This window comes from Oryctolagus cuniculus, chromosome X, assembly GCF_964237555.1.
Source record: "Oryctolagus cuniculus chromosome X, mOryCun1.1, whole genome shotgun sequence".
NCBI classification, from domain to species: domain Eukaryota; kingdom Metazoa; phylum Chordata; class Mammalia; order Lagomorpha; family Leporidae; genus Oryctolagus; species Oryctolagus cuniculus.
In genome coordinates, this window is record NC_091453.1 from 22,895,738 (window position 1) to 22,919,951 (window position 24,214).

The 24,214-nt window shown below is 36.1% G+C and overlaps 1 protein-coding gene across 1 annotated transcript in view; it reads left to right on the forward strand.

Moving 5' to 3' along the window:
• CFAP47 (cilia and flagella associated protein 47) overlaps window positions 1–24,214 on the forward strand; it is a 369,488-nt gene that overhangs the window by 334,595 nt on the left and 10,679 nt on the right. Inside the window, exon 62 of the mRNA XM_051827003.2 lies at window positions 1,280–1,441. Coding sequence (XP_051682963.2) covers window positions 1,280–1,441 — 162 coding nt within the window. The remainder of the gene's footprint in view (window positions 1–1,279; window positions 1,442–24,214) is intronic.

Sequence of the window (24,214 nt, forward strand, 5' to 3'; positions counted from 1 at the left end):
CACAAAATATAAAATTCATTCTGGCAAAGAAAAAATAGTTAAAAGTATTACTTGTGGTTTTGATTATTTCTAAAGTTCAACTGTGCATTTCATGTAGCTGTACATGTTTAAAGTGGACATGAATATGTGGTCCAATAACTAGGACACCAGAGTCATTTTCAGGAAGCAGTAATAAACCTACAAAAATACACTATGAATATTGATATTGATTTGATTGACTTTGATCTTTTCTTTCAAGTTTATTGTTATCTGTTTCTTTGCTAGTATTTTTCTTTTCTTTTTAAAGAGTTATTAATTATTTGAAAGTCAGAGTTACAAAGGGAGAGGGAGACAGAGAAAGAGATCTCCCATCTGCTGGTTTATTCCCCAAGTGGCTGCAGTGGCCAAGGGCTGGGCCAGGCAGAAACCAGGAGCCAGGAACTTCATTAAGGTCTCCCTCATGGGTGGCAAGGGCCCAGGCATTCAGGCCATCTTCCGTTGCTTTTCATAAGCCATTAGCTGGGAGCTGGATCCGAAGTAGAGCAGCTAAGACCTGAACTGGCACTCTTATGGGATGCTGGCATTGGCTTTACCCACTATACCACAACACCAGCCCCTCTTTTTAGTATTTTTCACTTTTAACTTGGTATTTTATTAATTTGATGATGTGACAATTACTGTAATATTGTTTTTATAAACATTTATTTATTTATTTTATTTGAAAGGCAGAGTTACCGAGAGAGGGAGAGACAGAGAGAGATCTTCCATCTGCTGTATCACTCCCCAAATGGCCACAAAGGCCAGGGCTGTGCCATACCGAAGCCAGAGCTAGATGCTTCATCCAGGTCTCCCATGTGGGAGCAGGGGCCCAAGCCCTTAGTCCATCTTCTGCTGCTTTCCCAGGGACATTAACAAGGAGCTGGATCTGAAGTGGAGCAGCTGGGAATAGAACCAGCCCCCATATGGGATGTTGGCATTGAGGTGGTGGCTTAACCTGCTACATGCAGAACCAACCCTTATGCTTTCATTTTTAAAATGCTTCAATTTGAGTCAATTATATTGGGTTTTTTAGGTATTCACAGAAAATATACTTTCTGTATGTAAAACAAGAGTGGAAAACTCTTTCTTACAGGACTTCATTTTGCAAGAAAATCTCCCAAAGTAACTATTAGCCTAAAACTTGGGCCCATTTGCTGAAACCATAAGGTTTACTTACATTTTGAACTTAGATAAGGGTTTACTATCTTCATTCCCTTTGCTTGCTTTCCTGTAGCACTTATTAAATTTTTTTGTGTTCAAGAGCTCATATTACACTGAAAATAGAGTGCCTAACACAAGGAATTTGGAAGTTTCCCATGATGTTGATTGCTACTGAGCCTGATGTGGATGACGTCATTAACATTAAAGGAGTTGGTTTATTTAAGGAATCTGTTGCTAACTTCAGGCTGACAAGTCAGACAAGGTAATATATCAAACAAAATTATGTAAACTCGTTTTGTGAGTATAATTTATGCTGAGCTATGGAATGAAATTTAAGAAGGAAAATCTGGTAGATAATATTTTGCTGATTAAACCAGGACAGTATGCTTCTATGACTTAAAACTTTATAAACTTTATAAATTTTGACTTAAAAATTGGAAAATAGGGCATACAAGAGTGAAGACCAAAAGAAGCAAAAGTAAACAATTGGATCCTGAAATTTAGGATAATATTTCTATTTTTACAAAGGATGATTCAATGTATCTTTTCAAAAACAAATGGATTATTTTGAAGTAGTAGTGTAGGAATATCAAATGGTTTAAATAAGTAGAGATGATTTGGTAAGTACCTCAATTCTGTTTTCTCTCTTATTTCTCTATTCAACCATAGCTGTCTGTGTTATACTCATGATAACATGGACTGTATGACAATACTTTGAAGAGTCCAACATATAAGAATATTTTACAGCTTTTCTGAGATACACATACATAGCATTCATCCACTGTAAATCTCAATAATTTTTTGAAATTATATATTTTGTAGCCATAACTACCTTCTAACTTTAGAACTTTTCCATTCCCTCCAGATTTTCCTCAGGTTTCTTTGCAGTCAACTCCCAGTCCCACATGCTGTCTCATACAACTACCAGTTTGCATTCTGTCTCTATAGTCTTCCCTTTTCTGGGTATTTCACAAAATGAAGTCATGTAATATGTCTTCTTACACTGTCCTTGTCTAAATTTCAGTAGTGTTCATGCCTAAGCAGCTCTCAATTTCCAGGGTATTGAAATAGTTGTTTTAAGCAGTTGTCTGGTTTTCTAAGTGCTGTTGGGGACTAAATTAGTTTATTTCTCTCATTCATCTGGGAGAGAATTCTGCAAAGTGTATTTTAAATACACTGGAGTTGCCTATAAATTTTCAGGGAAAATGATCTGCTGCTACTCACTCTGATTTTTTTCACTATAGAGCTTGTGTAGGTCAGATCATTTTTAATAATGATGAGATTTTTCTACTCAACACAAGGAGCTAAGTTTTGATGAGTGGAGAAATAAGTGGTTCATACTACTGAGTCATAGTGAGCATACAACCCATTTATGCTGCACAAGACCTGAGAAATAGGAATATGAGAAGGAAGTACTTAGCTTACTGGTTATCTTCATTTCTACAGCTGGTAACTTGACTGCCTGTGTGTCATTATGGCTCAGGATGCTCCCTGCATTTTCTGTAGACATGAACTTTACAAAGCACTGCATATGCATAAATACATTCTATGTTACTTATATCAAATGAATGGTAAACAATTAAATGATACAGTAGTTAGAGAATGGCTCAACAATGCTATAAGCATCTATTGTATTTCAAGCCAGATGAAGCAAGGCTTTATAGTTAGGTTGACTACAAAGTTCACTATCCAAAGAAGGACTTTTTGGAGGATAAAATAAGACTCAGTTAATAATTGGAGTTGACAGTAAGATAAACTGGGGCAAATCCTAGCAAGCTAGCTCTCGCAATTACTGTTTTTTTAAATAAATAAATATTTATTTATTTATAAAGCATTTTTTTAAATAAATAAATAAATATTTATTTATTTATTTATACAGCAGAGTGACAGAGATGAGGAGACAGATCTACCTGCTGATTCACTTCTTCAGTGCTCACAACAGCCAGGTCTGTTCTAGGCTGAAGTCAGAAGTCAAGAACTCCATCCCCAGGGTGGCAGGGGCCCAAGTACTTGGGCCATCTTCCACTGCCTCCCCAGTTGTACTAACATGGAGCTGGATAGAAAGCAAAGCACCTGGTGCTGGAGCCAGCACTCTGATATGGGATACCAGCATTGAAAGTGGTGGCTTAACCCTCTATGCCACAATGCCAGTCTGACAATTACTGTTATTACACGCCCTAACAAACTCTTTGTTGATCCAAAGAGTAATGGCAAGTCATCAAACATTTTTTCACGTGTTTACTCACCTTAGGTATCTGTTTTTTGTGTGTTTTTTTTTTGTGAAATATTGGCTCATTTCTTGCCCATTTTGTAATTGGATGTATTTTATTTTGCCATTTTGTTTTGAATCTTTTTAAATATATTCTTGATATTTAAACCTCTTAACAGGAATTTTCATGGTGCTAGAGTTTTTCATTTTGATGAAGTGGAATTTATAATTTCTTTCTTTTATGTAACATCCTTCTTCTGTCATGTCTTAGAACTCTTCATCTGGCACTAAATCCTAAATACATTCTCCTGTATTCTCTTTCAAACTTTTTTTAGTGTTTTCAAACTTGACGTGATCAATTATAAATTAATCATATGTGGTACATGAGTAAGGTTAAGATTTATTATATTATTATATTATTTATTATTTTACCTATGGTGTCTAACAATATTTACCCTCCCTTGGGTAGATTTTTGCAAATTGTCAAAAATCAAGTGGATATATATATATATATGTATATATCCAATCCATATATATATTCATATATATTTATCCATCTCCATATATATATATATATACACACACACACACATATATATATATATTTGGTCTAATTGGGGTCTTATATTCTGTTCTATTTATCCTCTGCCAAAATCATACTCAGGTAGAGTGTTACCTTTCACGCTATTCTTCATTTTCAAAGTTATTTTAGCTCTTCTAGTTCTATTATTTTTTAAGGAAATTTAAGTATATAAAAAATCTTGTTTTATTTTCAATGGAATGTATTAAATCTGTGAATCAAACTGCTGACATTCAAAAACTTTGCTATTTTATTACATAACTTTATTTAATGTATCATAGTACATACAGTACATCTCTCCATTTACTTAGGTCTTCTTTGATTTCTTTCTGTAGCATTTTATAATTTTCATCTTGTACACCCTATAAAGTTTGATACATTTGTACACAGAAATTTCATTGTTGGAGTGGTTATAAATGATGTTTTTAATTTTAGTCTCCACATACTTATTTCAAGTATACAGAGGTACAATTGATATTTGTATGCTTACATTGAATCTTCTGAATTTGATGAATTGTTATTCATTCTACATACATTTTTTATTAAATTTTTAAATTTATATTAATGGAAAAAATTTCATGTATCTCATACATACAGTTTAAGGAACATAATGACACTTCCCGCCCCATCCTCCCTCATTCCCACCCTTCCTCCTACTTCCTTTCTTATTTTTCTTTTTAAGTTTTGCAGTAATATACTTTTTTTTCTTTGAGAGCAAGTTTTGTCATTAACTGAGGAAGCACCTAAGGAAACAGGCAATGTCACTGGGTCTTTAGGCTTAGCATTGATGTTTTTAAAAATAGTTATTTATTTATTTGAAAGACAGTCACAAAGAGAGAAGGACAAGCAGAGAGAAAGGGGCGTCTTCCATCTGCTGGTTCGTTCTTCAAATGGCCACAATGGCCATGCTCAGCCAGGTTGAAGCCAGGAGCCAGGAACTTCATCCCAGTCTTCCACATGGGTGACAGGGGCCCAAGTACTTCCTTCCCAGGCACATTTGTACGGAACTGGACAGGAAGCAGTGCAGCCAAGACTGGAATCAGCATTCTGATATGGGATGCCACATTATAAGCCACAGCTTAGCCTACTGTGCTACAATGCCGGCCCAATAGTGTTGCTTTTTCCTTCCTTGGCATTTCCGACACAGATAATCATGTCTTCCATAAATTGGGACAGTTACATTTCTTCATTTCTAAACCATACTGCATTTCCTTTAATGCCTTATGTTACTGGCTAAAACTTTCCTTTTATGCCTTATGTTACTGGCTAAAACTTTGAATAAGAGTGATGAGTGTGAACATTGCTTTTTCCCAAACTTATGTGGAACACATTCAGCCTTTCACCATTACGTATGATGTTAGCTATACTATTTTTAAAGTGATTTCTATCAAGTTGAGGATGTTGCTCCTTTCATATTATGTTCCTAGTACTGCAGAAACAAATTACTGTGGCTTTCAACAATACAAATTTATTATTTCACAGTTCTGGAGACTATAAGTCAGAAATCAAGATATCAGTGGTACAAGACTTTCTCTCTAGGCTGTAAGGAAGAGTCTGGTCCATACCCTTCAGCTCCTAGTGTCACTGGCAATCATGGGGGTCCATTGTCTTGTACATATGACACTCCAACCTCTGCCTCCACCATTATATGAAATACTTCCTTTGTGTCCCTCTCCGTGTCTCTTTTCCTTCTCATCTAAAGATGTCAGTCATCTTGTACTAGGACTTCCTCTCACCCAGGATAATCTCTTCTTAACTTGATTACAGCTGTCATGGCCCTATTTTAAAATGTGGTCATATTCACAAGCATTGGAGATGAGTACTTCAACATGTCTTTTGGGGAACAGAGGTCCCAATTTCTTTATTTCTATTTTCCTGAGTCTTTTCCAAGAAGGAATATTGATTTTTTTCAAATTCTTCTTCTGCAACAATTGATAATATCACAATATTTTTCTTTTACAACTTGTTGATATGGTGGATTACATTAATCAAACTTCAAGTGCATATTGAACTAGATTTGCATTTCTAGGATAAACCTTAGTCTTGGAATATATATATATATATATTTAGAATATATTTCTTTTTATGCATTAATTCATTTGAGTTGCTATAATTTGGTTATTATTTTTGTGCCTATGTTCCTAAGAGTTATTGGATGATAATTTTCTTTTTAAGATTTTTTATTAGTTATTTCTGTATCATTTACTCTTTATGTGTGATTTTACACTTGGGTAATGCAAAAATTAGCTGGAAAATATTCATTCTTTTTCCATTTTTTAGAAGATAATATTTAGGCTTGGTTATAATTCTTTAAACGTATTATCTGGTGAAATCATCTAGGTCTGAAGATATATTTCACAGCTTTTTAAAATTATGGATTGATTACTCTAATGATTACATGCCTACCCAGATTATTTATTTCATATTGGGTGAGAATTTATAATTTTTGCTTTTCAAGCAATTGTTTCATTTCTTCTGTATTGTCAAATTTATGCGTATAGAGTTAGTTGTTCCTAACATCCTCTTATTGTTCTGCTGATATCTGTGTGATATCCCTCCTTTTATTTCCAAAGTTGGTAATTTGCAGTTATTCTCTCTTTTTTTTTATTTTTTGCCAGGCAGAGTTATACAGTGAGAGAGAGAGAGAGAGACAGAGAGTTATAGACAGTGAGAGAGAGACAGAGAGAAAGATCTTCCTTCCATTGGTTCACTCCCCTAATGGCCGCTATGGCTGGTGCTGCGCTGATCCGAAGCCAGGAACTGGGTACTTCCTCCCGGTCTCCCATGCGGGTGCAGAGACCCAAACACTTGGGCCATCCTCCACTGCCTTCCTGGGCCACAGCAGAGAGCTGGACTGGAAGAGGAGGAACCAGGACTAGTACCCGGCGCCCCAACTGGGACTAGAACCGGGACTAGAACCCGGGGTGCCGGCACCATAGGCAGAGGAGCCAAGTGAGCCACGGCGCCGGTCCTGCAGTTATTCTGTTTTATCACTGCTAATTGTGTTGGAGTTTTCCAGTTTTGTTGGACATTTTTTAAAAGAGCTTTTGGTTTCACCTCTTTTTCTCTATTATTTTTCTGTTTTAGTTTTAATTGGCTTCTAGTCTTTTGTTTTCTTTCATTTATTTGACTGTGATTTTCTTTTTATCTTAATTTTCTAATTTCTTAAAGTCAGAGCTTAGTTTATTTATTTGAGGTCTTTCCTTTTCTCTGTTGTATTTACTGCTATGACATTCCTTCTTTTACTATTTTAGCAGGAAGACTTGAATTTGATATGTGTACTTTCACATTTATTCACTTTTAAATGTGTTTTTTATCCTGAGACTTCCTCTTTGACACAGGGCTATTTAGAATAGTGTCATTTAATTTACAGGTATTTGAGGATTTCCACTGTCTCTTACTGATTCTTAGTTTGGTTGCATTGTGGTCAGAGAATATATTCTGCATAAATTTAATCATTTGGCTTCTAAGTATTTGTTTTGTTGGTCAGAGGAGTCCATGGACAAAAATATACCTTAAGAAAACAGAGGAAGATGGAGTGTCCCACAAATGTCTATAGGAGCCGGTTGGTTCATGATATCATTCATTTGGTTTGCTTCCTTTGCTGATTTTCTGTTCAGTACTCCTATTAGTTGACGAGAGTCGGGTGTTGGTATTGCTGGAAATAATTGTGTATTTGCTAATGCATTTTTGAAGATCTGAAGTTTTTAGTCTAGAATATATACAAATTGTGTGTCTTTTGATGTATTTGCTATTTTATCATTATGTAGTGTCTCTTTCCTCCTACAAGATGTATTAGCCCTGAAGTCTGGTTTATCTGGTATTAATATACTCACTCCAGATTTTTATAATAATAAATGTCTATGCATTGTAGTGGTTTTTCTTCCTTCTACTTTTATTCTCCCTATATCATTACATTGATGTGGACTTCTTGTAGATAGCATATAATTGGATTCTTATAAAATCAACTCTTAATTTCTATTTATGTGATTTAAATAACACATTTAAAGTAGCTATGGATATATTAGGTATTGTTTATGCCATTTTAGTTTTCATTTTCTGCTTGTTCATTTTGTTTCTTGTTCTTCTGTTTCATTTTCTTACCTTATTTTTGGCTTAAGAAAGTTTTAGAATCCATTTTTATGTACCTACAGTGCTTTAATATATCTCACTGTAGAGTTGGTTTTTAGTTGTTGTCAGCAATATAGCATTCATATAGAACAAACCACAGTCTACTGCTATAAACATCTTACTACCTCATGAGAAATGTGGAAACCTCGCTTTCATTTGTGTCCCTTTATCCTCCCACATTTTAAATGTAAACCTCTTGATTATTTCTACTATACAGGTAGAACCCTATGTCTGAAGATGCTATAATTTTTACATCAATTTTCAAATATACTTTTATAAACTCAGAAGGAAAAATACAGTCTATTATAACATTTTTACCCATTCCATTGTTTTTTTTTTTTTTCCCTTCCTGAAGTCCTAGCCTTTTGTTTTCAGTTTTTGTTTGTTTGTTTAAAGAACATTCTTTAGGTATTTAAAGTTAACTCTACTGGTGACAGTCTCTCACCTACGGTTGCTGTCTTTATTTCTCCTTCACTGTTGAAGAATGCTTTTGCTAAATATAAAATTCATGATTCAGAATCTTTTCTTTCAGGATTTGAAAAATATTGTGTCACTTCTTTCTGACTCTCGGGATTTATTAGGAAAAATCTGTTGTCATTTGGGTTTTTGTTTCCCAATAAATAACATTTCCTTCTCTCTAACTTCTTTCAAGATGTTTTCTTAACTTTAGTTTTCAGAAGTTTGATTATAATGTGCTGGGCTGTGTAATCTGCTATCATTAGCTTGAATTCAGTGAGGGGTGGAACGCAGGCTCTCTTGTTCAGTGCTAGGCATTCCAGGGATGCTTTATAAGTATGCTCTGGAAGGCATGGAAAGCCAAGACACTCTGGCAAAAAAAAAAAAAAAAAAAAAAAAAAAAAAAAAAACCCTAAATAAAAGATCTCTGTGAGTGAGATCCCAGTGGAAAGAACAGGTCTTCAAAGAAGGAGGTACCTTTCTCTGAAGGGAGGAGAGAACCTCCACTTTGACTATGACCTTGTCTAAACAAGATAAGAGTCGGAGAACTCAAGGGGCTTCCATAGCCTTGGAAACTCATGCTGGAGCATAGGGAGATTACTGATACCATAAACAGGAGTGTCAATTGGTAAAGTCAACAACAGGAGTCACTGTGCACTTACTCCTCATGTAGGATCTCTGTCCTTAATGTGCTGTACACTGAGGCTTAATGCTATAACGAGTACTCAAACAGTATATTTCACTTTGTGTTTCTATGGGGGTGCAAACAATTGAAATCTTTACTTAATGTACACTAAACTGATCTTCTGTAAAAAAAAAAAAAAAGAAATTATCAATTCCCAACTTGACTCTCACTGGGATTAAACATGACAATAGGTCTGATCTGATTTCATCATCATTTAAAAAATCATCTATTATTTTTCACTTTATGTTTCTGTGTGGGAGCAAACTGTTGAAATCTTTACTTAATGTATGCTAAACTGATCTTCTGTATATTAAGAGAATCGAAAATGAATCTTGATGTGAATGGAAGGGGAGAAGGAGTGGGAAAGGGGAGGGTTGCGGGTGGGAGGGACGTTATGGGGGGAAGCCATTGTAATCCATAAGCCGTACTTTGGAAATTTATATTCATTAAATAAAAGTTAAAAAAAAAAAAAAGAAGTAGCTGACTTTCCAAAAAAAAAAAAAAAAGTATGCTCTGGAGCCGGCGCCGTGGCTCAATAGGCTAATCCTCCACCTTGCGGCGCCGGCACACCGGGTTCTAGTCCCGGTTGGGGCGCTGGATTCTGTCCCGGTTGCCCCTCTTCCAGGCCAGCTCTCTGCTATGGCCAGGGAGTGCAGTGGAGGATGGCCCAGGTGCTTGGGCCCTGCACCCCATGGGAGACCAGGAAAAGCACCTGGATCCTGGCTCCTGCCATCGGATCAGCGCGGTGCGCCGGCTGCAGCGGCGGCCATTGGAGGGTGATCCAACGGCAAAGGAAGACCTTTCTCTCTCTGTCTCTCTCTCTCACTGTCCACTCTGCCTGTCAAAAAAAAAAAAAAGTATGCTCTGGAAGAAGGAAAATCTCGATGGTTTAAATGATAGGTAAAAAATTACTCATCAATGTCTTCAGTGATTATTGAATATAAATTTCCATTAGGTACACTTAGGGACAAAATAGAATTGTAGCATATTTATTGTTTCTGGAGATCACTGCATATTTATTTCTTTATTATTCCTAATCAGGGATCTTGTGAAAGTCTTTTAAAACTATTTATTAAAGATTAGTCATTTTTGCTGTGGAAATTTACACCCTAATTTACTTCATAAAACCATTAGAACAATATATTTGGAGTCTTTTCAAAGCAAATTATTCGTAGTAATCAAAAGAAGTTTTTAATGGACTAACCAGTTCAAAATGCACACAGATATGCACATGATTAGAGCTCAGTAATTTATTAAGAATAGATGTTCTAGTAATTTATTAAGAATTTTTTACTTGTTGCTGTATAACTTTTCCAGTTTGGTCAGGTTAACACAATCTCTTTGCAATCAGGAGTGCAAAAACTGAAACTCTACTTATTTGATATGTAGTACCTTTTAATATCATACTTGTTGAATATGAGGAAACTGTGTCTTGGGGAGAAAATAAAATTTTCTTCATCTGCTTTTCTATATGCATCTGTACTCTACATAACACTCAGGCTTTACCCATAGACCTTGGAATTACAGATCTGTTTTAATATTCTACTACACGAGTTTCACACACGAATGAAAATTAGCTGAAAAGCTATGAGATAGGTCCCATCTAAAACATGAAAATGGAAACTTATTTCATATCTTATATGGGTCTTTAATGAGTAAAATTATCTCTCTTCTCTCTTGATTAAACAAAACATATTCATAGAGTTAATAGTAATTGAGCTATTATATCGCCTCCTTGTTAATTAATCACTCTGATATTACTCTAATTAATTTAATGAAAATGTAGGAACTAAATCCTTTGAATTTAAAGTAACATAAGTTCCATCTTTCACTGCCTCACTTGTGATTACTGTTGACAGATGAAATTAAATAATTAAATCATCAGTTATAAGAGATTGTAATAAAAGTCTCAAATTTTATATGACACACACAAAAGAAAACTCTCAATAAAGACAAAATGAAATGTATAAGTTTCCCAGAAGAATGCCATCATGATTATTTCTGTCTAATATGAAAAACAAATTATTTTCATTAGTCTACTTTGTTTATAAATCTAATTGGAAACTGAATGAATTTACTTGAATGGAGACATAGATGAAGGACTAATAACAGAAATAGGGTAGAATCAGGCGGCTATTATCTTCTTCTGAAAATCCAATTTAATTCAGATGCCAAAATGATTCATTCTCTCATGATTTTGATCAACATCATCCTAATTTGTGTAGTGTCTGACCATAATAATATTAATGTTAAAGTATTACAGATATGCTGAACTTAATATTTTTTAATTCTTATGATAAAAGGACAAAACTGCACCCATGTCTCAGTCATCTCAGAGTAATAAATTAGGAATTCAATTCTCACTTCCTTGATTCCCCTTGGAGCACATCTTTACACTTTCACTAGGACTTTTGAGAAAAATGAGACAATCATAAAGTCAGTATTTTCTTTTTTTTAATTTTTTATTATTTTTTTTTGACAGGCAGAGTGGACAGTGAGAAAGAGAGACAGAGAGAAAGGTCTTCCTTTGCTGTTGGTTCACCCTCCAATGGCCGCCGCGGCCGGTGCACTGCACCTATCCGAAGGCAGGAGCCAGGTACTTCTCCTGGTCTCCCATGGGGTGCAGGGCCCAAGCACTTGGGCCATCCTCCACTGCACTCCCGGGCCACAGCAGAGAGCTGGCCTGGAAGAGGGGCATCCGGGACAGGATCAGGCGCCCCGACCGGGACTAGAACCTGGTGTGCTGGCGCCGCATGGCAGAGGATTAGCCTAGTGAGCCGCAGCACCGGCCTTAAAGTCAGTATTTTCATAAGATGTCTTGATTTTTACATGTATTTTAAGTTATTGTTTTGGCTACTACCAGAAAAATATATGACACATGATTTAGATTACTACACAATTAGATCTAATTCAATATGCCTTCATCCTTTATTAAGTTCTCTCCTCCCTTCAGAGGAAAGTACCTCCTTCTTTGATGGCCCCTTCTTTCCACTGGGGTCTCACTTACAGAGATGCTTCATGTAGAAAATTTTTCTTTGCCACAGTGTCTCGTCTTTCCATGCCTAAAATGCCCTCATGGGCTTTTCAGCCAGAGCAGAATGCCTTGAGGGCTGATTCTGAGGTCAAAGTGCTACTTAAAGAGATTGTCATTCTATGAGTCTGCTGTGTGAACTGCTTGCTATGTTCCAGCATTCACTACTTTTTAATTCTATTATTATTACCAAACATTTAATCCTATTTATATGATCACTTTATCACTGAATCCTATCTATATGCTCACTTTAAAAATTAAAATACTATTTTTTCCACCGAGCTTAAGGGGATTTGGGGCCACATGGCAAATTTTTAAACTGTACCCTTAGAAGTAAGTCCAGAGAAATATATGCAGAACTATACAGCTTTATATTACAAACCTCATACATTTCATGATTACAACATTAGGAACATGATGATTCTTCCCACTGTGTCCACCCTCCCACCCAGAATCCCACCCTACTTCCTCCTCCCTCTCTTATTCCCACTCTTTTATTTTTAAAGCTTTATTTTAATGAATACAATTTTCATAGGTACAACTTTAGGAATACAGTGTTTTTTTCCCCCCATACCCGCCCTTCCTCCCCCATTCCCATCCTACCTCCTACTCTCTCTCCTATCCCATTCTTCTTTAAGATTCATTTTTAATTAACTTTATATACAGAAGACCAACTCAATACTAAGTAAAGATTTAAACAGTTTGCACACATACATACACACAATGTAAAAAGTACTGGTTGAGAGCAAGTTTTGCAGTTAATTCTCATAGTACAACTCATTAAGGACAGAGGCCCTACATAGGGAGTAAGTGCAGTGACTTCTGTTGTTAATTTAACTATAAAAACTCTTATTTATGACCTCAGTGATCACTCCCACTCTTATTTTTTACCAAGATCTATTTTCAATTAAATTTACACACATATGTTCTATGTTAAGTAAAGTGTTCTGTCGCTCCCCCTCTTCGTGGAGGAACGACACAGGACCCTGCGCTGTTCTTTTGTCTGCTCGGCCCTCCCCGGGTTTGCTGCTGGTTCTTCCCGGGTTGGCTGCCGTCCCTTCCACCTCCGTGGAAGGGCGGTTCCCCCAGCCACTTTCCCCACTTCCGCGGGGGAGCAGCACACCGCCGGCCAGCTCTCTTGGGGGCTGCACAGGTGTTCCTTCAGATAGATGTTCCCCTTAGATGTTCCTGGTGCATGTTGTCTCTCTCCTCCTTTATAGTCCTCATCTACCAATCCCAACTCTGCTACCCACACGCCGAGCACACAGCTCTCCTCCAATCAGGAGTAAGTCCTACAGTTTATTGGTTGAACTGGAGGCAGCTGTGTAGAAGCTGTTTCTCCCTTCTCAGCGCCATATTGTGGGAGAGCAGATGCATAGAATAAGTCTTAATTCCAGTAACTTAGTCTAGTCCGAGTTGCTCCCCACAGTGTTCAATAAATAATATGAAGAAAAAAAAACCTGTTCCTCAACAGTCAACATAAGGGCTGTTCAAAGTCATTGCTTCTCAAAGTGTCAATTTTACTTCTAGAGATTGCCTTTTAGGTGCTCTATTAGTTATCACAGGTCAGGAAGAACATATGGTATTTGTCCCTTTGGAACTGGCTTATTTCACTAAGTATTATGTTTTGCAGTTTCATCCATTGTGTTGCAAATGACAAGATTTTGGTTTTGTTTCTGTTTTTTTTTGTTTGTTTGTTTGTTTGTTTGTTTTTTACAGCTGTGTAGTATTCTGTGGTGTACATATCCCATAATTTCTTTATCCAGTCTTCAGTTGATGGACATCTGGATTGATTGCATGTCTTAGCTACTGTGAATTGAACTGCAATAAACCTGGGAATGCACATAGTTCTTTCATATGCTGATTTCATTTGTCATGGGTTAATCCCCAAAAGTGGGATGGCTGGGTCATATGGTAGTTCTATATTCAGATTTCTGAGGTAGCTCCATATTGTCTTCCATCATGGCTTTACTAGTTTACATTTCCACCAGATGTGGATTAGGGTACCTTTTTCCCCACATTCTCACCAGCATTTGTTATTTGTTGATTCCTGTATAAGAGCCATTCTAACTGGGGTAAGGTGAAACTTCATTGTGGTTTTGATTTACATTTCTCTGACAGCTAGTGATCCTGAACATTTTTTCATGTGTCTATTGACCATTTTATTTCCTGTTTTGAAAAATGCCTGTTCAAGTCCTTTGCAAATTTCTTTTTTTTTTGTTATTTTTTTAAACTTTTATTTAGTAAATATAAATTTCCAAAGTACAGTTTATGGATTACAATGGCTTTTCCCCCCATAACTTCCCTCCCACCTGCAACTCTCCCATCTCCTGTTCCCTCTCCCATTCCATTCACATCAAGATTCATTTTCAATTATCTTTATATACAGAAGATCAATTTAGTATATATTAAGTAAAGATTTCATCAGTTTGCACCCACACAGAACATAAAGTGTAAAATACTGTTTGAGTACTAGTTATAAACACCTAAGAATAATTGTGTGTTAATTACAGAGTTCAACCAATAGTATTAAGTAGAAAAAAATAATAAAAGGGATAAAGTATTACATTGTACATCAACAGTCGGGACAATGGCTGATCAAGTCACTGTTTCTCATAGTGTCCATTTCACTTCAACAAGTTTCCTTTTTGCCAATTTCTTAGCTATGTTATTTGTTTTGTTGTTGTTGAGTTTCTTGAGCCCTTTATAGATTTTGGATATTAATCCTTTATCAGTTGTATAGTTTGCAAATAATTTTTCCCATTATGTCAGTTGCATCTTCACTTTCCTGACTGTTTCTTTTGTGGTGCAAAAACTTCTAAATTTGATGTAATCCCATTCGTCAGTTTTGGCTTTGATTGCCTGTGCCTCTCTGATCTTTTCTGAGAAGTCTTTGCATATGCCAATGTCTTGCAGGGTTTCCCCAATGTTCTCTAATAATCAGGTCATAGATTTAGGTCTTTAATCAATTTTGAGTGGATTTTTGTGTAAGGTGTAATGTAGGGGTCTTGCTTTGTACTTCTGCATGTGAAGATGCAATTTTCCCAGCACTGTTTGTCGAAAATGCTGTCCTTGCTCCAGGGGGCTGATTTTAACTCCTTTGTCAAAGATAAGTTGGTTGTAGATGCTTGGATGGATTTCTGGCATTTCTATTCTGTTCCACTTATCTATCTATCTGTTTTTGTACCAGTAGCAGGCTGTTTTAATTATAAATGCCCTGTAGTATGTCTTGAAATCTGGTATTGTGGATGCCTCTGGCTTTGTTTTTGTTGTATACAATTGTTTAGCTATTTGGGGTCTCCTGTGTTTCCATATGAATTTCAGCATCATTTTTTCTATGTCTGAGAAGAATGTTGTTGGTATTTTGATTGGTATTGTATTGAATCTCTCAATTGCTTTCAGTTGTATTGACATTTTGATGATAATAATTCTTCCAATCCATGAATATAGAATATTTTTCCATTTTTTGGTATCCTTTTCTATTTCTTTCTTTAACATTTTGTAAGTCTCATTGTAGAGATCTCAAAAATCCTTAGTTAAATTTATTCCATGGTCTTTGATTTTTTTGGTAGCTATTGTGAATGGGATTATTCTTAGAAGTTCATTCTTAGCTGTGATATTGCCTGAGTATACAAAGTCTATTGATTTTTGTATGTTGATTTTATATCCTGCTACTTTACCAAACTCTTCTCTGAGTTCCAATAGTCTCCCAACGAAGTCTTTTGGACCCCCAATATAAAGTATCATGTCATCTGCAAATAGGGATAGTTAGACTTCCTCCTTCCCAATTTGTATCCCTTTGATTTCTCTTTCTTGCCTAACGTTTCTAGCTAAAACTTTCAGGACTATTTTGAATAGCAAGCGTGAGAGCAGGCATCCTTGTCTGGTTCCAGATCTCAGTGGGGATGCTTCCAACTTTACCCCATTAAATAGGACACTGGCGATGACTTTGTCATAAACTGCCTTGATTTTGTTGAGGGATGTCCTTCTATACCCAATTTGCTTAAAGTTTTCATCATGAAAGGGTGTTGTATTTTATCAAATGCTTTCTCTGTATCTATTGATATACTCATATGGTTTTTGTTCTTCAGTTTCTTAATGTGATTATCACATTGATGATTTTTGTGAATGTTGAACCATCGCAGCACACTAGGGATAAATCCCACTTGGTCAGGTGAATGTTCTTTCTGGTATATTGTTGGATTCAATTGGCTGGTATTTTGTTGAGAATTTTTGCATCTATGTTTATCAGGAAAATTGATCTGTATTTTTTTCTCTGTTGTATCTTTCTTGGGTTTAGGAATTAAGGTGATGCTGGCTTCATAGAATGAATCTGGGCAGATTCCTTCCCTTTTAATTATTTTGAAAAGCTTGAGAAGAATTCAAGTTAGTTCTTCTTTAAATTTCTGGTAGAATTTAGCAGTTAAGCCATCCAGTCCTGGGCTTTTCTTTCTCGGGAGGGCCTATATTAATGATTCAATTTCTGTCTCGGTTGTGGGTCTGCTTAGGTTTTCTGTGTCTTCATGGCTCAATTTAGGTAGGTTGTGTATGTACAGTAATCTCTCCATTTCTTCCATGTTTCCCATTTTGTTGGCTGTTGGCATACAGCTTTTTGTAGTAATTTCTGATGATTCTTTTTATGTGTGTTGTGTCTGTTGTTGCATTTCCTTTTTCATTTCTAAATTTGTGAATTTGGATCTTCTCCCTCCTCTTTTTGGTTAATGGGTCAAAGTTATATCAATTTTGTTTATTTTTTCAAAAACCAGCTCATTGTTTTGCTGATCTTTTGTATATTTTTTTTCAATTTTGTTTATTTCTTCTCTATTTTAATTATTTCTTTTCCTGTACTAATTTTGGGTTTGATTTTCTGTTGTTTTTCTAGGTCCTTGAGATGTGCTGATAGGTCATTTACTTGGTGCCTTTCCAATTTCTGGATATAGGCACCAATTGCTATAAACTTTCCAATTAACACTGCTTTTTATATATCCTATAAGTTTTGATGTTGTATTGTCATTATCATTTGTTTCCATAATTTTTTTTATTTCTTCAGTGACCTACTGTTCATTCAGGAGCATATTGTTCAGTCTCCATGTGTTTGCATAAATTCTATAGATTCTGGAGTTGTTTATTTCCAATTTCATTTCTTTTTTTGTCATAGAAGATGCATGGTATGAGTTTGATTCTTTTGAATTTGCTGAGACTTGCTTTATGGCCTAGCATGTGGTCAATCCTAGAGAAGGTTCCATGCATGCTAAGAAGAATGCATATTCTGCAACTGTAGGATGGAAAGTTCTGTAGATATCTGTTAGGCCCATTTGATCTATAGTGTTGATTAACTCTATTGTTTCCTTGCTGATTTTCTGTCTGGTTGATCTGTCCATTGCTGAAAGTGGGGTATTGAAGTCCCCCATTACTATTTTATTTGAGTCTATGTCTTCCTTTAGATCCATTAACATTTCTTTTAAATACCCAGGGGCCCTGAAATTAGATGCATATATGTTTATAATAGTTATTTCTTCTTGTTGAATTGATCCCTTAATCAATACATAATGCCTTTCTTTGTCATTTTTTACTATTTTGTGTTAAATTCTATTTTGTCTGATATTAGCTCTTTTTGGTTTCTGTTTGCGTGAAATACCTTTTTCCATCCTTTAAATTTCAGTCTGCATGCATCTTTCATGGTGAGTTGTATTTCTTGTATGCAACAAGGGTTGTTTTTTTTTTTTTATCCATTCAGCCAGTCTGTGTGTTTTAACTAGAGAGTTGAGGCCATTTACATTCAAGGTGACTATTGATAAGTTATGACTTTGCCTTGGCATTTTTCCATAATATTCCTATTTTTTACTTTGGATTTCTTTGTAATTTTATTGGGAGATTTTCTGCCTTCACCTTCTTTCATAGTGATGACCATGGTTCTATGTGTAGCACATTCTTAAGCATGTTTTTTAAGGCTAGACAGGTAGTGATAAATTCTTTCAATTTGTGTTTGTTATGGAAGGCCTTTATTTCACCTTCATTCATAAATGAGAGCTTTGCAGGATACAGTATTCTGGGTTGACAGTTGTTTTTCTCCTAAGACTTGAAATATATCTCACCATTCTCTCATAGCCTATAGGATTTCTGATCAGAAGTCTGCTGTGAGTCTAATTAGAGATCCTCTGAAAGTATTCTGGCATTTCTGTCATGCACATTTTAGAATCTTTTCTTTATGTTTTGCTGTGAAGAGTTTGATTACAATGTATCATGGTAAAGATATTTTCTGGTCATGTCTATTAGGAGTTCTATGTGTTTCCTATATTTGACATCCATTTATTTCTCCAAATTAGGGAAATTTTCTCTTATTATTTCACTAAAAAGGCCTTCTAATCCTTTCTCTTTCCACACCTTCAGGAACTCCTAGGACCCATATGTTGAGTCATTTGATAGTATCTTCTAGAACTCCAACAGTGTTTTTTAGTTTTCTAATTTCTTCCTGTTTTTGTTCTGACTAAAATTTCCTGAAATTTGTCTTCTAAGTTGCATATTCTTTCTTCTGCTTCACTGATTCTGTTGTTAAGGCTTTCCACTACATTTTCAATTTATTCTATTGAATTCTTCATTTCTAAGAATTCATTTTGATTTCTCATTAAGATCTCATTTTTGTGGGAGAAATTTACTTTCATGTCATGTATGGATTTCATTAGTTTATGGATTTGCTTCTGATTACTTCTAATTAATCCTATGATCAACTTATTGAATTCCATTTCTGGCATTTCTTCAGTCTCTTTGTCTTCACTTTCTAGTATTGAAATGTTGTATTCTTTTGGGGATGTCATTTTGTCTTATCATTGTTTCTTAAATTGCTGCATTTATTGTTCGGCATTTGTGGAGATACTCTTTGGTTTCTTGTTTGTTTTTTTTCCTGTGATGGCTTTTATCTTTGGACTATTCCTCTGTGGATTAGTGGAGTGTCTGCTTTTTCAGTGAATACCTAGAGGTGTGTGCTGCGTTGGCCAGGGAGCTCTGGGTAAAGGGAATGTCCAAGGTAACACCCAGTTTGGGCATGGTAAATCTCTCTCTCTTTTTTTTTTTTAATCAGAGGGAAGTTTTGTTCATCTCTGTTGACATAGTCTCAGCTCATTTCCTCTACTCAAAGGAGACCGGTGCCTGGGTGCTAGCCTCAATGGGCATAACATTCATCTCTACTGTCACAACAACTACACAGAGGATCTGTGCAGTCCTTGGTATAAGCATAGATTCTGCAGCACTGACCCTCACCAGGGAATCAGGGAGACCTGAGCATGTGGAGTCTCCTGCAGTGATTGCCCAAAGTCCAAGCCACACCCTGAGCCCTCCCATGCAGCCACAGTGTTTTTATAGTCCCAGCACACAAGCCTTCCACATTCACGAGCACCCAGCCCCCTGTTAGTTCTCCCTACCAGACTCAGGCATCTCTGCTTGGCTCGTTACTGGGCACATGGACATAGTTGGCACAGCTGTCACATGTGTCCAAGATGATGCCTGCCCTCTATTGGCTTGTTACAGGACACGGGTGGCAGTGTAGTTGGGAGAGAGAAACAAGTCCCTCTCTCCTTTTTTTTTTTCTCTTCTAGTTTGGCTGCACACTGTCCCCCACAGGGCTTTATTCCTGCCAAGCTCTTCCCCCAGCTTTGTCGCCAGCGGCTTGGGCTGCTGCAGTCTGGTCTCACCTCATTCCAGAGCTGGTTCTGAGGTTCTCAGCTGCTGGAGTCCTGAGTTGTGCATGTCTATACCCTCCATGCAAGTCCACAGTGTTCCTCTAATTTATGTAGAGTTTCCTCTGCTGTTTTTTCCCTAACCTTTCCATGAGACCTCACTCTTTCCACTTTTTAAAAACTATCTTCTAGACTAGAACAGTAAGCTCCCTCCCTACTCCACCATCTTTATTATTACCCAGTAAAAAATCTTCTTACAAGGAATTATCCCTTGCCCTGGCCACTGTATCTTTTTCTTGTTTGCTGAGGCTGTAGTAAGGGAAGAGTTGAAAAAAAAAACATGCATGGTGCTCCTGGAAGTGATAGCTTCTCTATCTCCTGAATTAAATATGTAAAACATTAGTGTTCCTAGGAAAAGAGGAGACATGAAAAGTGAAAGAATGTTGCTTTAAGGAATACATTTCATTTTATATGTTTTCATTATTTAAAATGACCACAATTTATCAAGGATGATTTTAAGCATCACGATTCAGTGTTGTGAAGTATTCTGAACAATTAGGATAAAAACTAGTAGAGTTTAAGGGATCAAAACTGCTTACATATTAATTTTTATTTAAAAATATTTATTTGCATTTAAGTGATTAGTAACAAAAGTTTCGAGACATTTGATTTTCTTATTTTTTTCTGAATATCTTATTTTTCACCCACATGTGCTATTTGTGATAACATTTAAAAATCTGTCTCTTTAAAGTGAATGAACTTTATGAATTGTACAAAGGCTTATATGTACATCTTAGGAAATGAGAATGTGCCATCTCCTGGTCATTATCACTAATTACAGCTCAGTTTTGATAGAGTGTGCAAATTAGAAAGAAATGAATTCCTAATTAGTATAAGTTAGCCATTTTTAAAAATAGTCATGTGAATTACTCTATGTAGCAATTTTCACCTTACAAAGTGAGCATATACTGCAGATGAGGATTTTGATTAAAAGAAAAACTGATAATGGCTTGTGTGTATTTAGAAACACACATATATTTATACATACACACAAAACATGCATGAATATAAGGGTGCTCAAAAACTTTATTCAAAAATTGACCTAAAAGTTAAGTTTGTTGATGCAAAAAAATTTTAATTCATGCATAGTTTTCCATAATGTGCATTTCCATGGGCTCTTTGAAGATGCTCCATGCATACATATAATTTGAGAAGTCTTTAGTGAATAATGCTACTCGCATGACTTAAATCATCTCTGACTCATCAACTATCTTCTGCCACAGCTGGATTTCCATTTATTGCTAACAATAACAATAAAGCTACTGTCCTTAAAAAATGATGACATATAATGGAAGCTTGATGAATTTGTTTTGTAAGCAGTTTTCTCAAAGACTTTCTACTGAAATAAATGACTTTCGTATGTTCCAGATGGAGGACAAAACATACATTTAATAGCTCTTTTAAAACTTCTAAAACTAAAATCTAATATCTCTCCTGTACAAATTAGCTTCATCTCTCTAGAGTCAGTATTTATTCGAGCAGCTATTTTAATTTTCTGAATACAATTATTTTTATGTTTGAGAATGGCTGCCATATTCTTGTCACAAACATATGGAATGGATATTTCCCCACATACAGTTATTTATTATGCTCTACCAAGAAAACTGAAAATAATTTATATTCAGTAAATATCAGATCTGTGTCAAATGTTGGACAATGAGTCCACTTAAGTGATTATTCATGATCACGAGTTTCCTCATTCCCTTTTTTACCTGACCTAAGAACAACACAGGAATAACAATAGTAAATGTTCATTGTGTGCTTAAGTACTTAGAATGTATAGAATTATTTAATTTTATATTTATGTTACTATGAAGTGGATACCATTGACTTCAATTATGTACACACACACACTCACACATACACATACATATACACATACATGTACACCCGTAATTATACAATCACAGTGAAGAATGAAGTCAGCTACCAGATTTTGCAGTGCTTAGTGAATAGGGTATCAGTTTAGGTAAGATGTTTCAGCTTTATCCTCTCCTCCCTCAGATCCCATTTCAACAGAAAAACCTTTGTTCACATCTGTACCTAGCTTGGTGTCTTGTGGACATTAGATTCAAATAATTCTAAACTGTGATAGTCTGATGAACACGGCACATTTGTCCAGATACACTTCCAATACAAACAGTCTTGATAAAGCTACTAAATATTCCTGCTCTTTTAGATAATTATATCTAGCATTAGCTTTGACAGCTGTAGACAAAATATACATCATACTGGGCAGCATAATTTGAGGAACTCCACCTACAGGAAAAGGTAACTTGCTTTTCTTAAATTTTTAAAGAAATTTGAGTGTAAAAATGTGTGGATGTCATATCATTGGGCATTTAGTTATAAATATTCCTTCACCAAATCATACCATGTAAATGACAATACACTCTTCTTTCTCTGTTATAATCATTGTCATGAATCCTTCACTCTATGATTTTTTTAAAACATTTATTTATTTATTTGAAAGTCAGAGTTACATGGAGAGAGAAGGAGAGGCAGAGAGAGAGAGAGAGAGAGGTCTTCCATCTGCTGGTTCACTCCCCAAATGGCTATCATGGCTGGAGCTGCCCCTACCCTAAGCCAGAAGCCAGGAGCCCCCCCACCCTGGGTCTCCGACACAGGTGCAAGGGTCCAAGGACCTGAGCCACCCTCCACTGCCCTCTCAGGCCACAGCAGAGAGCTGGATCAGAAGAGGAACAGCCAGGACTTAACCAGCGCCCATATGGAATGATGGCACCTCAGGTGGCAGCCTCACCCACTATGCCACAGCACTGGCCCCGACTCTGTGATATTAACATCCTTATTTTCAAGAAAAAAAATAGTATTTAAATATATGTATATTATACCTACATTTAAAGTGGGTATGACAAAATATTGAAAAAATTACAAAATAAAAACATTTTAAAAACTAAAAAAAGAAATTTATTTGAAAGGCAATGACACATGGAGAGAGAGAGAGACAAAGGCAGAGAGAGAGAGGGAAGAGAAAGAGAGAAAGAGAAGAAAGAGAGGAGAGGAGAGGAGAGGAGAGGAGAGGAGAGGAGAGGAGAGAGAAATAGACAGTGAGAGATCTTCCATTGTCTGGTTCACTCCCCCAAATGCCCACAGGAACCAGCACTCAGCCAGGCTAAATCCAGGAGCCTGAAACTCAATCCGGGGCTCCTACTTGGGTAGCAGGGACCCAAGTGTTTTGGCCATCACCTGCTGCCTCCTAGGGTCTGAATTAGCAGGAAGCTGGAATTAGAAGTGGAGCTAGGATTTGTACCCAGGCACTCTGATATGGGATGCAGACATCCTAAGCCGTGTCTTTAACTCTGTGCTAAATGCTTTTTCAAGAAAGAAATAAGTTCTATAAATATTTGTTGTGATTGGTATCTGGAATTCTCTTATCTGAGTCTTACTGTTTTAAAATTAGTGTTATTTTTAAACCATGCACTATATCTCTACCCTAACCCAACACTGCAACACACACACACACACACACACACACACACCCTTTGTACCAAAAGAGAAAAATTCTGTTTTCATATTGAGTGTTCATTTCTGCTTCTATGTAAGTTTCTTGAACACAGGAGTCCATGGAGAAAACTATGAATCAATAGTATCAAATTCCTGCAAACCATTGATGAATAAGAACCTCCTGGAAGTCCCAGCAACCCCAATTAAATTGAACTATTGGAGCTATGTCACTGTCTTGACATGCAGATGTGTATAGAACTTTACATATTTGAAAGCCACATAGTTGAGGTGATGCCTACAAAAAGAAAGAAAATGAGTTTTGTAACCAGGTCCAGTGATTCTCAACCAGGGGCAGTAACATTCCCTTAGGTGGTATTTGCAGTCACAGGAACTGAAGGAAAAAAATTGCCAAGTAAAATAATTTGGGATAGAATGTACCCTTGATACTCTAGATGGAAATGTTTTTAAGTCCTCAGAATTTCAAATTTGTGAACACAACTCTATCATATCAGTTCCTCTTCAATATATACTAATGCATAACTGAAAAATTAAAATCAATCTCTTAAATATCAAATAAATAAATAAATATAGGGTATAAGTATCTTTCATGAAGCTACTAAAATATATTTTGAAACTACTATGCTTAGCTTTAGAGTATTTAGTAATTCTGCTAAGGTTAAGCATGAACTTTGATTCTAATTAACTAGAAGTGATGATGCTAGAATACCTGCAGACTGCCTCTTGC